Source organism: Sapajus apella, unplaced genomic scaffold, assembly GCF_009761245.1.
Source record: "Sapajus apella isolate SASKATOON/1434 unplaced genomic scaffold, GSC_monkey_1.0 scaffold201, whole genome shotgun sequence".
In the NCBI taxonomy this organism is placed as follows: Eukaryota; Metazoa; Chordata; class Mammalia; order Primates; family Cebidae; genus Sapajus; species Sapajus apella.
Genome location: NW_022437141.1, coordinates 62,640 through 78,058, shown reverse-complemented (window position 1 = coordinate 78,058; position 15,419 = coordinate 62,640). Strand labels below are relative to the sequence as shown.

Below are 15,419 nucleotides of genomic sequence, written 5' to 3'. Positions count from 1 at the left end.
CTCAGGTGATCCCTAAGGCCCCACAGGCTCTGTCCCTTACAGCTCTCCAGCCTCACCTCACACCCATACCCCTTGGCTTTCTGGGCCACGGTCACAATGCTCTTCTCTCAGATTTTGCTCTCCCCACAAGCGTTCCTGCCCCATAGCCTTGGCACGTGCCACTGCCACCAACTAGCACCCTTTCCTTACCCCCTCGCCTGGTCGACTACTCTTCATTCTTTACTGCTTCTCTCAAATGTGGCTTCTGCGAGGCGTCTCGGATCCCTGGGCAACACTCACACCCCGTGACACACCGTCTGAGCATCTACGCTTCTTCCAGCTCTTGTACAAATGTGGTAACCAAGTAATTAGCTGGTGTCCGTCTGTCTAGTTTCACCTTGGACTCAAATGAGAGTGGTCCCTGCCATGGGTCCTCTGCTGGAGAAGGCTCCAGTCCAGACCTGTGTCTGTGGCTCTCCTCACAGGAGGAGGAATCTGGGGGGCTCTCTTGAAGCCTGGATCCTCCCTTTAGACCATGCTTCTGACACTTGGGGCCCAGCATGCCTTGCCCAAAAAGCTCCAGGCACACTCCCTCAAGGGTGGACGACATCACCAGTGGGGTCGCCAAGCAGCAGCTGGCTGCAGGGGGTACGGGCAGTTTGCACACATGGACTACAGTGTCCATGTATGTGCCTGAGAGCCTCTGCTTGGGGGAGGAGGGCTCTGCGGTGCCACCACATTCCACATTTGGGCATGGAACTTGGAAAAATCAAAGAAGTTTAAATTAGAACCTGGCCTGCCAGGTCATTATCAAAGCACATTTGTTAAAGTAGGAGAATAGAACATATTTTATTTAACAGTTGTTAGCTTGATTGATAACTTTTAAATATTTAGACATATGGTATGAGGCCTCCGTGTGTGTACTCTTGCCCTGGCCCTGCTGGCAATGGGGTGGGCTTGGGTCAGCCTCACCCATCAGACCATAAGCTCCACCAGGGCGGGCGGCCCTCGACGTGCCCCTGCCCAGAGCACAGTGCCTGGCACAGAAGAGCAGACAATAAATACCGGCTGTGAGAAACAAATGGGATAATCCAGGCAAAATGCTTGGCACGATGCAAATTCCAATAAATATCAGCTGTCATTGTCTGCTGCATAAATGAACAGGTGGGTGGGTGGGGCTGGGGGCCAAGAGCCGCAAGCTGAGGTGGCTTGTGTCTGAGGAGGTGGCTTGTGTCTGAGGGGGCTGCTGCCCCCTGGGGTTCACGCTTCCTTTTTTGAGGTTGTATCCACCTTCCCCACACCCTGCAGGCCTGCCCAGCTCTTCATGGCAAAGTGGGCCCCACATGGGCATACCTGACTGTCAGAGTGCCAAGAGGGGCTAGCTCCTGCTGGGGCTCTGTCCCCTTCCCCCAGGACAAGACAGCTGTGGCAGGCTCCTTTTTTGCCTTCAGGGGCCTCCTCGGGTCCAGAGGGAACACACCCAGTTTAGTTCTGGCATAGGCCCAAAGGTCAGAGGGGTGGTATCTGAAAGGACTGATTTCCCCTTATCCAGGCTGCACTCTGGTGTGGGAGGAGCCTTTTCTGGGGAGTGAGATCACTCACTGGGCCTTGAGCAAGCCACAGTGTCGCTCCAGGCCTCAGTGTCCCCGTCTGTAAAACGGGATTGTGTGTGGAACTGGCCATGTCGAGCAGGACGCCAGGTGTGCATGTGGTGAACAGGATGAAGCCTTGTGCAGAACTCCAGTGGGTCAGGGGCAGCAGAGGCCCAGGACCCCCAACAGGAAAGCAGATGAAACTGGCCCACAGCCAGCCTGCCAGAGGCCCAGGCAGGAGGTCATCCCTGAGGCCTAAGAAGGGCAGGTTCAGCCGCCCGCTGGAGGCTAGGTCAGTCCTGATTCTACAGTGGGGCAGTGGTCACAGCTGCCCCATAACTGGCACAGTGCCCGCACAGGGCCAGGACCCACAGGGTCTCTGCGAAGGCCTCCATGAGGTGCCCACCAGAAGCAGCCAGGAAGCCCCCCACCAAGCTCCTCCTCCCAGCACCCACCATTCCAGAACAAACTCTCACCCCCACACACGCTATCGCACACGCACAGTAGGCGCGATGCCACAGAAAAAAAAACCTAATTAATCCCAAAACAGGACGTGCGGAGCGGGGTCGGGGGTGGGGTGTAAATCACATTTTGCGAAGTGCCCACTAGGGGTCACCGTACCCTCAGAATCGAGGGTACAGAAGTCACATCGGCCTGCGGCAGTGCGCTGGGGGAGGGTCCCAGAGAGAAGGAGGCCCGGCTCGCGGCCTCCGCCGCCCAGCTGGTGTGGCAGGACTGCGGCCGCCGCCCCAGTCCCAGGCCCGCCGTCAGTGCGGCGGGAAGATGTCGGAGCACTGCTGCAGGATGAGCTCCACCACCTGGTTCTGGAAGACCATGGTCATGGGCATGCTGGTCTCTTCCACCTCGGGCCGCAGCAGCGTGGGCCCGAACACAATGGCCACGCTCTGAACCGACATGCGGTTCTGCTCGCCGTGCTCGATCACCCTGCGGCGAGGGTGGGTGGGATCAGGGCTTGGAACTGCTGGGACACGCAGGGGTTGAGGGGGTGCTCCAGCCTGGACCTGCCTCCCCCTTCCCGCGCAGCCCGCCCGGCTCACCGGCAGAGGTGCTGGAAGAGAAGCCGCAATGTGTCGTGGTTGGGGGCGGGCAGCGAGCGCACCAGGTCGCGTACACAGCGGCTGCGCTGGGCCTGGTCCTGCAACTCTGGTTGAGCGAAGGGTCGGAGGGAGGGAGTCGGACAGGGAGATAGGGGGTGTCGGCCAGGCAAGGGGAGCCTGCCAAAAGGGTGGCCTGCCGCGCGCCTACCCCACCCGCCCCACCTGCCCCAGGTGCTCACTGATGGCGGCAATGAACTGGCGGAAGTGCGAGAAGGGGAAGAGGGGCTCGGGCAGCTCCCGAAAGAAGAGCTTCAGGGCACCGGTGATAACGTGGACGTCCTCCCAGCGCCCATCGTCCAAGTCGAGGCGCTCATCTGTGGCGGAGGAAGGGAAAGGGGCCGAAGGAAGTCAGTACCCCTCGAGCCTTAAGGCACTGGGGCAGGGGAATGGGGACGGGCCTCACCGTGGTCCACTTTATAGCGCAGCTTCTGGATGGTGGCCAGGTTTCCACTAATGCGGTACAGCCCGTCGATGTCCAGACCTGGGGCAGAGGGAGGCACTGACCCCAGGTTCGAGGGGTAGGGTGGGGATACGGGCCACTACTATGAATCCCACTCGGGGCTCCCGTTCTTTTCCCCAGACCCGGTGTCCATCCAGGGGTCTCCAGCTTGCGGTCCTGGCACCCCCAATGCCTGCCTCCCTCACCCCCGCAGCGCACGTACCGCGGGCCTCGACGGCGCGGATGCATTGCTGCACGAAGCGCGGCACTCGGCTCCTCTCACGCTCACACAGCGCGGCCAGCGCGCAGCCGAACACCTGGTCTAGGGCAGAGGCTCGTCAGCGCCCGCCCGGCCTGCGCCACCCCGTCCCCAGTCCCCGTTCCCCGCAGGCCTCGGGTACCTTTGATGTAGCCCTTCTCCCGCAGCGACTGCAGTGTGGGCCGCCTCTGGAGGAACTTGCGGAGCTTGTGCCGGACCTTGCTCAAGTCGCTCTCCAGAACCCCGGGGCCCAGGGCGGGCGCAGCTGCGGCGGAGGAGAACAGGGCTGAGTCAGGAGGCGGCGCCGGGGTAGGCTGGGCAGGTCCCAGCAGTGGTCACCCCCGGGAGAGGCCTCCTGGGAGGCTCCAGCCCATCCCGCCTTGCGCACACCTGCACTCGGCCGCGCGTCTTCCTCTTTCTCCTGCCAGCTTCCCAGGCGCTCACTCGACCCGAAGTCCACGCTGCTGCTCTCGCTCTCCTCCTCAGGAGGCAGCTCTGCGGACTGGATTTCCGCAGCCTCAGAGAGGCGGGGCCTTGAGCCAGCTGCGGGTCCTTCCAGGATGGGGCAAGGGACGAGAAATGCCCTCCCAAAAGGCGTAGCCTGGAGACCCTCAGCGAAGAGTCCTCTCCCCCTAACCCGGTTAACTCCCCTCACCTCCACCAGTGAGCCTGAGAACATTCACTTCCTTTAGCTGCATGGAGCCCTTAAGGTGCAGAGACCTCATTTTCCTCAGCTCCTCTAACTAGGTCAGCATTCCTCAATATGTGGCTCCCAGTTCTGACCCAGTACCTCCAGCTGTGGCCGGACCACTGCCCACAACTGCACCAACGTCACCTCTCTGGCTCTGGAGTCCTACCTCTATTAATACAGCCAAAACTGCACTCGGTGTTGGCTCATAGGGGATTAAGGGTCAAAAAGCCCCAGGTCATTTCCAGGTCAATAGTTGTGAGAGGGGCCCTGTCCTATCCTGTACTTATGCAATTGGTATTTTGAACCTTAAAAAAAATGGTTGACTATTGAAATCAATCCTTTAAAATTTTATCTGTTAGCTTCAGTCTGCCATCGGTTGGCTTGCGGAGTGTATATTTGGCCTCCTGCCTCCTGTGAAATGGGAAATTCCTCTAGTGTGCCCCTGCCCTCACCTGGAGAGTCTTCCTGTAGGGCCAACCCCAGGGCTGGATTCACAGACTTAGGAAGGCAGTTTCCTCAGCGGCCTACCCTGCCATCCCAGCCTAAGTGGGGGACTGCATTTGCACAGTGGCCACCCTCTCCCCATCGCCCCTAGCAGCCCCAGGCTCTGCTTACCAGCTCCTGGATGCCCTGGGCAATGGCCTTGTGCCAGGTGCTGATGATGGCCTCCGAGTCATGCTGGATCAGGTACTCTGAGCCATCTCGGCTCCGCAGCTGGAGGGACACATGTCACTGGGTCATCTCTGGTACCCTGGGTCTGCCCTGGAGGTTAGCCCCAGTTGGGGGTAGGTACAGAGATAGAGGTGACCTGTTTTTGCCCCCAGGCACTCAGAGCTTAACGGGGCAAGGGCCTCATCCCAGGCCAAGTTTTGGGTTTTCTGCGTCACTTAAAGCAGTGGGTGACTGCATCTCTGTATTACAGATGAGCAAACAGGCTCAGCAAGTTTTAGCTGCTTCCTCATGGGCACACAGCTAGTGAGTGATGAGTGCAGAGCTGCGGGGCTCAATTGTCTGGTATACTTTCCCTCCCCCAGCCTGCCTCCCTCCAAGCCACAGAACATGGCAGGCCTCATGCAGAGCACTGGCCTGCAAACTAGGTGAAAGAAACTTCCTAGGTGAGGCCGGGTGCAGTGGCTCACGCCTGGAATCCCAGCACTTTGGGAGGCTGAGGCAGGTGGATCACTTGAGGTCAGGAGTTTGAAACCAGCCTGGCCAACATGGTGAAACCCTGTCTCTACTAAAAATACAAAAATTAGCTGGGCTTGGAGGTGGGCACCTGTAATCCCAGCTACTTGGGAGGCTAAGACAGGAGAATTGCTTGAACCCAGGAGCGGAGATTGCAGTGAGCTGAGATCATGCCACTGCACCATTGCACTTCAGCCTGGGCAAGAGAGCAAGGCTCCATCTCAAAAAAAAGAAAAAAAAAAGAAACTTCCTATGTGAGACCCCTGTCTACTAGACACAACAGTGAATATAGGGAGAGGGGATTTGAAAGCAGATCATGGCTGATTCCAGAGAAAGCAAGGTTTCCCCTTGTCCCTCCCCATATACACACTGAGGACCCAGGAGCATTGTCCCACCTTCTGCAGCCAGGAGTAACTACCACCTCCCACACTCTAGCCTGGGCAACACATCTGATAGCCCACTTCATCACGAAGCATAAATTAAACAAAATGCCAGAGGGAAACTTGCCACTGCAGGACTGACGCTCAGAGTCCTTTCTGAGTTGGATGACAGCGTAGATGGATCTCTCACCCGCCTCTGGCTCTGAGGACCCAGTGTTCCAGGTGAATGTGAATGTTTGGTTGCTGCAGCTCACACCAACCCTGCCCTTTCGGTTCAGCGAGAATCAGAGGCAGCAGAAACTGTCTCAGACCCCAGGGAACAACTTCTAGAATTAGCGTGGAGTGTCTTTGGCTGTCCTTTTAAACTTATACTTGAAGACTATTTAAACTTCTTAAAAAAGAAAGAACGAAAGAAAGAAAAGTGGCATATCCCACCCCCTAGCCTTCCCCTGCAAAGGCTAGAGAACCTTCAAGACGCAGGTAACACAGCCTCACTCTAATCAAAGCAGACGAGAGCCCTGCTCAAGATTATCCCAGAGGATGGCTTGACAGCACTTCTAAAACAACAGCCATGATTGTTGGCAGCTCTCTCAAAACATAATCAGTTCATATTTGCAAGTTTCATGTAGAAGGCAAAGTGTATCATTACACAGCAATGTATTTCACAAAATATTCACCCCCAGCCAGGTGTGACAGCTCATCCCTGTAATCCTAGTGCTTTGGGAGGGTAAGGTGGGAGGAGTCCCTGAGACCAGGAATTCAAGCCTGGGCAATAGAGTGAGACCTATCTCTAAAAAAAAGTTTTAAAAATTAGCCAGGCATGCTGGTGTGCACCTGTAGTTCCAGCTACTCAGGAGGCTGAAGCAGGAGCATCACTTGAGCCCAGGAATTGGAAGCTGCAATGAGCTACAATTAAGCCACTGCACTCCAGCCTGGGCAACACAGTCAGACCCTATCTGTAAGAATAAACAAAACATTTATCCTGTTGAATGCACAGGCAAATGCTAGCAACTCTTGGGGTACTGTTGCTGAAGTTTTCTGTGACTTTGGGGTGACTAGGAAGACCTGCTGTGAAAATTTCCTGGACCCAACAAAGCCATCCATCCTCAATGATATAAAATTTGGGGCTATCTCTTGAGGAAAACCCTGGAGCTGCCTACAGGCTGCCCTGCACAGAGGGAGGATGGCCAGCAGCCAACCAGGAGACAGGGGCTGGTGATTTCCACTAAGGCTTGCCCACCTTCCCACTGGCCTGAACAGCACCTGCCTTCTAGTCCTCGTCAGCAAAGACAACCCAGAAAGTCCTATTCTGAAACTTTCATCAAAAGCCTGTCAGAGGTGACCTTCATCGAGAACTGTTTCAAGGATATCCCTACCCCTCAAAGTCAGGGGAGAAACATGCCTAGCAAAGGTGATGTCTCAGGCTGGGCATGGTGGCTCACACCGTAATCTCAGCACTTTGGGAGGCCAAGGTGGGTAGATCATCTGAGGCCAGGAGTTTGAGACCAGGCTGGCCAACATGGTGAAACCCCATCTTTACTAAATACAAAGAAATTAGCCAGGCATGCTGGCAGGCACATGTAGTCCCAGCCACTCGGGAGACTGAGGCAGGAGAATAGCTTGAACCCAGGAGGCGGAGTTGCCGTAAGCTGAGATTGCACCACTGCACTCCAGCCTGGGTGACAGAGCAAGACTCCATCTCAAATAATTAATAATAATAAAAGTGGTGTCTTTTCTCAATTGAACACCATGGCAGATATTGTTAGTTGATCACAGAACTCTACCTTGTCGAGCCCAGAGAAGGCTTCAGAATTCTTCTCAAGGAGGCTCCAGGCTGGGCACAGTGGCTCATGCCTGTAATCCCAACACTTTGGGAGGCTGAGACTGGAGGATCACTTAAGGCCATCAGTTTGAGACCAGCCCAGGCAACACAGTCAGACCCCATCTCCATAAAAACTAAAATTAGCCAGCTATGATGGAACACGCCTATAGTCCTAGCTTCTCGGAAGGAAGCCTTAGGTGGGAGGATCAGTTGAGCACCGAGACTTGTGGCTTCAGTGAGCTATGACCGCACCGCTGCACTTCAGCCTGGGTGACAGAGCAAGACCCTGTCTCTAAAAACAAAAACAAAAAACAAAACCTCAGAAGACTCCAGACCTACTCATCAGAATAGCTCATGAGATGAAACCAGTTTTCCAACTTTGCTTTGTAGAGATCCTGGTTCTAGAACTGAATGGAGCTTGGTGAATAATTAGGAAACTACACACTCAGGTTCCGTGCAGAACTGCGTTTTCTGGGCTCAGACACGAGGTCATGCTGTTGGCCTTCATCATAATAAAGCTGCCTGAAGCAGCCTAGATCCTGAATTAAGCCTCCCTGGAGCTGTTTTGCAGAGTAACTGCCTCGTCCTTCTAGATCCATGTTCAAGGAGCTACACACAATAAATTTAAGAGTGAAGGGTTAGGAAAAAGCTTTGATTCCCTCAACATCTGGCTATGTTTTATTAGCTTTTCAACGACAAAGAGACATGCACCTGATAGGCCTTCTCTTTTCACCTTACCCAGCAGGAAAGTCGGAGCTGAGTTTTCTTTCGCAACCACTTTAGCACCCGTACGTCGTCTGCCCCCCCATTCCTCTCCATCTTGAGCCCCATCTCTAACTTGTTTTTCATGGTCCTGGCTTTTCAGTGAATTTGCCAGCTCACCACATGTGTTTCTGTTGTGATCTGCCTCAAACCTTCTAGGGACTGAGGTCAGGGTAAAAGTAGTTTAAAAACCAGACAACACATGGATGGTGAAGGCTGTGGCCCTGGGAGGACCCTTCTGGGTCTTCTCTTCCTTCCGGTGGTGGTAGCCTGGTAGTCTTGCCCACTGCCCCAGTTTATTCACTGGGGATGCAGTCCAGTTGGAAATGGGGCTCTGGCTCAGGGGCAGGGAAGGGGACCTAGGGAGAAAGAGGTTTCCCAACCAGACCTGTCACAGTAAGCAGCCAGGGACAGGGAGCCTCCTGTCTTTCTCAGGCGGGGTTGAGGGCTGCCATTCCAGACATGAGAATTTCCTCTCCCAGAGGCCTTACTCCTCACCACCCTCCAGGACAAGGATTATTATTAACTCAGCTCCTGGAGAGGGAACTGCAGAATCTGTGATGCTAGAAACACAGGACAGGTCCCCTGGGGGAGGGGGACAGTATTGGTCTTGAGCCCCGAGAATGGTAGCCCCAATTTTTCCCAGGTCCTCCTTCTTGGGGCTTGCCTATAGTAAGGGTCCCAGAGCACTGCCCACAGCTGCACCAATGTCACCTCTCTAGCTCTGGAGTCCTACCTCTATTAATACAGCCAAAAGCTGCACTCAGTGTTGGATCACAGGGAATTAAGGGTCAAAAAGCTCCAGGTCATTTCCAGATGGTTATCAGAGGGCTGGCAGGCATCACTAAGCCCCTTCCCTCCTTCTCCCCACCACCACCACTCACCTCGAGCACATTCTTCTTACTGGATTTGTCTTTGGGGGCCCAGGAGAGAGAGGCCCCCCTCAGCTCCACTGTGTACTCAGGGGTGGAAAACTTGGAAGGCTGCCTCTGTGGGAGGAGAAGGAAGGTCACAGGCAGCCCTTAGCTCAGATGTGTCTGCTGTGGCACTCTGGCTCTAGGAATAGGATAGGGTCACTGGCATGGCCAGGAAACAACTCTGGGGGAAAGAGCCCCAAGGGTTCCTGGGCCCAGAGACCCTGATGCTTCTTAACCACAGAGCCTGCTGGCTGGCATGTCCACTGCTGCTCGCCCTCCCAGGGAGGACAGGAAAAGAGCACAGCCTGCATCCCCACAAGCAGGTGCATCCGCCCCCAGCCTCTCTGCCCTCCAGGCTGGAGCTGGCCACCCTCAAGACTGTTCCCCATCTCCCAGGGGCTGAATCTGCTTGTCTTGGAGTGAATCTGCCAGCATCACCCCTTCTCTGCCAAGGCCCAGCTCCTCTAACTCATGGACCACTCTCTCAGACCTGGTCATCTCCTAGCCAGATTAAATAGAGCAGATAGGGGCTGGGCACAGTGGTTTATGCCTGTAATCCCAGCCCTTTGGGAGGCCAAGGTGGGTGGATCACCTGAGGTCAGGAGTCCAGGACCAGCCTGGCCAACATAGTGAAATCTTGTCTCCACTAAAAATACAAATACTAGCCAGGCATGGTGGCACATCCCTGTAGTCCCAGCTACTCGAGAAGCTAAGGAAGGAGAACTCAGGAGGCAGAGGTTGCAGTGAGCTGAGATCACACCACTGCATTCCAGCCTGGGTGACAGAGTGAGACTCCATCTCAACAAAAAAAAAAAAAAAAAGAGAGAGAGAAAACAGGATGGTCCCTGCCCTGGGGACCTGGCCTCACCAGGCCGCCTGCAGCCGAGGTCTTTGAGTCCTTGAAGAATGTCAGGACGCCACCCTCCAGCACCGTCCAGGAGGCACTCCAGTGCTTCTTCCTAGGTGGGGGTGGGGAAGTGGGGGTGGCAGGACTTAGATTTGATCCTGGGCTGAGGGCCTCCTCCCACCCCAGGAACAAGCCAGAGCTTAGGAACACAGGCTGGGCACCCCACTATGAGGGCCGGAATCCTGACTCTAACACCTAGCAGCCATGGGACCTCGAACAAGTTGCTTTATCTTGCAGTGCCTCAGTGTCCACAGAGGACCACTCACAAAGTTGATGTGAGGATTAATAAGAGCCTGGCATACAGGAAGTACTCAGTGAACATCATCGCCAGGGCCCACCCTGCCCCAGCCTGGGTGTAGACAGGCTCTCACCGGAGCCGCTTTCCTTTGTCTGCCGTCTTGGTGCGATGGAGCACCCCTGCCTTGTCCAAGGTCTTGGTCTAAGAGAGAGAAGGGGTTAATTAAGGAGTGAGCTATGGGGAGCAGACGCTGGTGTCCTGCTCAGCTGTCACTTTTTATGGTCTGGGCCTGTCTCCACTGAACTCTCCTCGTCAGCCCCACCACCTGGCTGGGGGTGGGGGGTGGGGGCGGTGATGCCTACCCTCACAGCAGCTGTGGCAGGAGAGATTTCCTCCCAGTTCCCAACCTCATCCAACTCTGCTGGGACCTATGAGGGAGACAGATATATTCCACCCAGTTCCTCCTCCCAGGACCTCCAGAAGCCCCCAACTGATTCTGAGGTGGTCCTGCCAGGACCTGAATGCCTCCTCCCCTACCTTCTCCTCTGGAGGGCTGGCCTGGGCTGGGGTATCACTGTCCTGGTTAGATTTATGGATGCTTCGAGGGGCAGGGACAGGGACCTGGGGAGAAAGACACAATCATATGTGATCCCTTCCTCTCTCCCCAGCACCCGCCTTTCCCCAGGTTGTTACCTGGGGCAGCTCCCATCGAACGGAGGAGTCCTCTGGGTTGTAGAAGTATGGCTTCCCATGGGGGTCCTCCAGCCTCACCCACTGTGGGGAGAGGAACTATCAGGGCTCCCAGCCTGGCTCATGAGAGGGAAGGAAAAGGTTCCCTCTAACCAGGTTCCAAGACAGCACCAGGGAATCTGGAGGCGGAAGTGCAGGCGACTGCATTTGGCTGGTTTGCGCTGCAGTTTAGAGCACTAAGGCGAGCTATTAGTGAGGAAGGACTCCGAGTTTAGAGCAGTTTAGAGCACTAAGGCGAGCTATTAGTGAGGAAGGACTCCGAGTTTAGAGCAGTTTAGAGCACTAAGGCGAGCTACTAGTGAGGACTCCTACCTGCTCCTGGGTGAAGTGGTTGGTGTAGACCGTCTGCTTGTCCTGGCTGACGTGACATGACCAGCCGGGGGGTGTGGACAAGGGAGAAGTGGGGCCGGGCTCACTGAAGGAGCCCACGGGAGAATAGTCCTCCTCAGGGTAACTGGTCAGCGACTCGGGGTAGTCAGTCTCGGGGGTGGGGGGCTGCGGGGAGCAGAAGATGGAGTCAGAGGCTCTGAGTGTCAATACTGCCTGCTGGCCCTGCCCTTTTGGACCAGACACACCCCCTTGCCCTCTAGTCCCTGAGGCTGTGGGAGCAGGAGGCAGGGTCAGAGGCAGAGGTAGCCCCGCCCACCCAGGCCCCGCCCCTTATTCTCTGCTCCCTGGGTCTGCGGGAGCAAGAGACGAGGTCACAGGTATTCAGACGTAGCCCCGCCCACCAAGTCCCGCCCCTCACCAGTGTGTCCCGGGGCCTCTGGGAGCAGGAGGCGGGGTCAGAGGCGGTCAGAGGGCAGCCCCGCCCACTCCAGCCCCGCCCCTCACCCGTGGGTTCCCAGGGCTGCCAGGGCTCAGGCCCGGCTGCATCTCCAGCTCCTCCTCGGGCTCGTCTTCGGCCTCGTCTTCCCAGGCCGTCTCGCCCGTCAGCGGGTTGTAGAAGAACACCCTGCGGCTCTCCTCATCCCAGTACTGGCCCCACTCGGTCTCGAAGCTCACGTGGCTGCCCACTGAGGCAGGGGAGGTGGCCGGGCTGGCAGCGCCCTCGGCAGCCTCAAAGGGCGACTCCCAGGTGGTAACGCCTGTGTCCGGGTTGTAGTAGTAAGGGCGCCCGGTGCCCGCGTCCGTGTGCGTCTCCCACACCGGGCTGGGAAGAGGGGCCGCTGAGGCGCCCGGCGAAGTGGCCCGGGGCTGCCTTTCTATGTTCGCGTACACGGGCTCCGGGGGGTCGTCCACCTGCGGGAGGAGAAAGCCTTTGTGTTTTCAGAAGCCTTCCAAAATGCTCACAGAGGTCCCATCTGGGCAGTGCGATTATAGGGGTTTATTTGTTTTTGTTTTGTTTTGTTTTATTTAAGCTTTCCTGCAGCCTCAAAATTTTGTACAATAAAGCTTTTTAAAAATCAGAAGTTCCAAAAGAAAAAACAAAAGACGTTAAAAAAAAAAATCAGAAGTTCCTCTGCTGACTATGACACCGTCATTAAGCTGTAAACTCCTTGAAAGGGGAAGCACCTGTTCAAAGTGGCCTCTCACTGAACGTTAGCCCCTTGGGTGACCTTCAGAAAGTCACACTACTTCTCTGCCTCAGTTTCCTGGGTGTGAAATGTCTACTCTGCCCATTTCAGAAATTGTAATGAAGAGTAAATGAGGAAATGTTATTGAAAGTGCTTCGTAACGTATTTAGTGCCCCAGATGGGTGGGTCAATTCCATTAATTAAATTTATCAACAATAATAAAACATCGATAACCTGGTTCTCACAGAGGCAAGTCAGAGGTTGGGTAGGAACTGAGAAGTTGCCTGGGGTGTGCCCATTAATGGTGCCCATTCAAGGCCATGCTGCATTCTTCCAGCCCCACTGAGAGCTCCCACCCCACCTCCCTGCCAGCCCAGAAAGCTCTGGCAACTTTCCAAGGTGAACTTTGCAGGTGTCAGATTCAATTCCAGACAAGAGAGGGAGAGAGGACAGCCAGATGGGCTGGAGAACGGAGGGGCAAAGAGATGTGAATCGTTTTCCCCCACCCCAAAGGAGAGCGAGGGCAGCTGGGGGTTCCATCACATAGAATATAAACCTGGCCATGCTTAAGTCTCCCAGAACAGAGGCTCTCCTGATTCACACCTCAGAGCTCCCTGCTAGTTGCAGGGCAAAGTCTAAGTAAGCCCTTAACCAGACACAAGAGACAGTCCCTCACTGGCCCGCACTTCCACTATTATTTCCTGCCACTCCTTGCCCCTTGCCTTGAACTTTAAGCTCCAGTAGCACCACTGTGTACTCGGGGGTGATCCCCACCCTCCCTGCTGCATTTCCTCAGGCAGAGGCTCATCTGCGGCCTGCCCAGGCCTGCCTGCCTCCACCCCTTTTTTGCCTGGTCGACTCTGATTCCTTCTTCAGGACTCAGTTCAGGTGCCAGGTTCCAGCCTTTTCCCAAGATTCCCCTTGTCCCTGTGCCTCACATTCAGCCCAGTACCCCTAGCCCTGCAGAGGGACAGATGACTACATTCTCAGACCCCAGGCAGCAGCATGGCATTTAGGGATTACTACTATTTTCTAAGCATACACAACGCTTCAAGGGGAAAGCGGATTTCCAAATTTTAATTTTGTATTTTTGGAAACCTTCCAGAATGCTACCAAAGGTCCCCTCTGAGCACTGTGATGATAGGGGTTTATTTGTTTTTGTTTTGTTTTCTTTGAACTTTTCTGCAGCCTTAACATTTTCTACTACAAAACTCTAAAAAATCACAGAAGTTCCTCTGCTGACTGTGACACCGTCACTAAGCCGTAAACTCCTAGAAAGAGGAAGCACCTGCTCAAGGTGGCCTCTCCCTGAGCCTTAGTCAGATGCCTGAACAAACAAAACAAAAAAACACATTCATTTTTCATCAAACTGATGCTAAAAAAGCAAAGCAAACCAAACCAACAAAAAGAAGGAAAGAAGAACATTCATGCACCCAACACAGATTCATCACCTGCTCTGTGCCAGGCATGGTTGGAGGCACAGGGAATACAGCAGTGAACAAAGGGACACTAATCCCTACCCCGCCGGGCTGGCGCTCAAGTGCACCTGCGTGTCAGTGTCGGCGATGACAACATGGACAGCATGTCAGTGCTGGTCACTGCTAAGCAAGAAATGAAAACACTGTCAAAGAAGAGAATGGTACAGTTTTAGACAGGGTGATGATCCCCAGGTGCCTGGGGGCTGAGAGAGCTGGGGATGGAAGTCCATCAGTTCTTTGCTGCTCTCCACTTCCTCCAGGCTCCTGTGCGGCTGAGAGGGGACCCTCCACCCTTCTCCTTTTGTAGAGGTCACCACAGCCCTCATGTGGCAACCTGTAGTCCAAGCACAGCAGGCCTCTCACCAGCCCTCAACACAAAAGGCATCCTCCCACCTCCATGCCTGTGCTCCAGCTGTTCCCTCAGCCTGGAATTCCCTCCTCTGGTTCTCTGCCTACCCAAACCCTGCTCTCCCGTGGTGCTCAGCTGAGAAGCCTCTCCAGGGAGAGGTCAAACCTGCTGGCTCTCTGCTCACTGCTCTGTTAGGGCCCAATGGCGTTCTGCTGTGGTGGGCAGCCAGTTGTCCAGCCATCTGCCCACCTTCTGTGCCCCAAAAGGCAGGATTTTCTTGAGAGCAAGACTAAGGATAATGTAGTTGATTCCATTTGCCCCCCAGCAGCTGGGCCGACACCCTGAAGCACACAGCAGGTCTGCTACAAACACTTACTGCTTGAGTACACAAGTCTAACCCATGCCAAACCTCAGCAACAAACACGCCTGATGCTACAGGAGAGCCTGGAATGAGCTGGAACTTTCTGAAGAGAAGGGCTGAAACCAGGAAATTCCTGGGGAGGGCCGGATGGAAGCAGGGGCAAGAGGAAGGCAGAGGAACTGGACACACCTCCCATCCTCCCAGCTGAACCCACTGGGGCAGGGTTGAAAGGCCCCACCAGGGGTGGAAGAGCGGATGAAGGAGCAGGAATTCCTCCTTGGGGCAGGAATTTCTACTTGGCAGGCTGCGGGCCATGGCTCTGAGTCCATGAGGAGTCCCAGGCCAGTGAGGCTCAGGGGGTCCCCACACAAAGGAATATCCCCAGCAGGGACAGAGGAGATTTGGGAGGTAGAAGTTTAGGTCCCCAGCATGACAGAGCTGTCACAAGGAAGAGAAGATGTGGCATCACGCTTCAGGGGCAGAGCAGTGCTCCTCTGAAGGAAGCATTCTGGGGACTGGGGCCCCCAGACACACAGGCTGCCTTTGGAGGTAGAGGGGCCCTCACTGGAGGTGACTGAGCAGAGTCCACTCCTGGTTAGGGAAGCGACAGCGCTGTGGTGGGCGTCGAACTGCAGCATCCTTCAGGTCCCTTCAAACTCTAGAGCTCTCCACAGA

At 55.3% G+C, this 15,419-nt stretch overlaps 1 protein-coding gene across 5 annotated transcripts in view; it reads right to left on the bottom strand.

Moving 5' to 3' along the window:
* Window positions 1–805: 805 nt before the first annotated feature.
* ARHGAP27 (Rho GTPase activating protein 27) overlaps window positions 806–15,419 on the bottom strand; it is a 34,887-nt gene continuing 20,273 nt past the window's right edge. For 2 of the 5 annotated variants that reach the window (XM_032270020.1, XM_032270025.1), the window contains 16 exons: window positions 11,874–12,281; window positions 11,352–11,534; window positions 10,983–11,063; window positions 10,827–10,910; window positions 10,652–10,717; window positions 10,423–10,490; window positions 10,013–10,103; window positions 9,112–9,216; window positions 4,694–4,792; window positions 3,778–3,904; window positions 3,530–3,652; window positions 3,352–3,450; window positions 3,093–3,170; window positions 2,869–3,003; window positions 2,630–2,735; window positions 806–2,516 (listed from right to left, as the gene is read on the bottom strand). In XM_032270020.1, the coding sequence (XP_032125911.1) occupies window positions 2,339–2,516; window positions 2,630–2,735; window positions 2,869–3,003; window positions 3,093–3,170; window positions 3,352–3,450; window positions 3,530–3,652; window positions 3,778–3,904; window positions 4,694–4,792; window positions 9,112–9,216; window positions 10,013–10,103; window positions 10,423–10,490; window positions 10,652–10,717; window positions 10,827–10,910; window positions 10,983–11,063; window positions 11,352–11,534; window positions 11,874–12,281 (2,031 nt within the window). In that variant the 3' untranslated portion in view covers window positions 806–2,338. The remainder of the gene's footprint in view (window positions 2,517–2,629; window positions 2,736–2,868; window positions 3,004–3,092; window positions 3,171–3,351; window positions 3,451–3,529; window positions 3,653–3,777; window positions 3,905–4,693; window positions 4,793–9,111; window positions 9,217–10,012; window positions 10,104–10,422; window positions 10,491–10,651; window positions 10,718–10,826; window positions 10,911–10,982; window positions 11,064–11,351; window positions 11,535–11,873; window positions 12,282–15,419) is intronic. The other 3 variants (XM_032270022.1, XM_032270023.1, XM_032270024.1) reach the window with 3 other exon arrangements.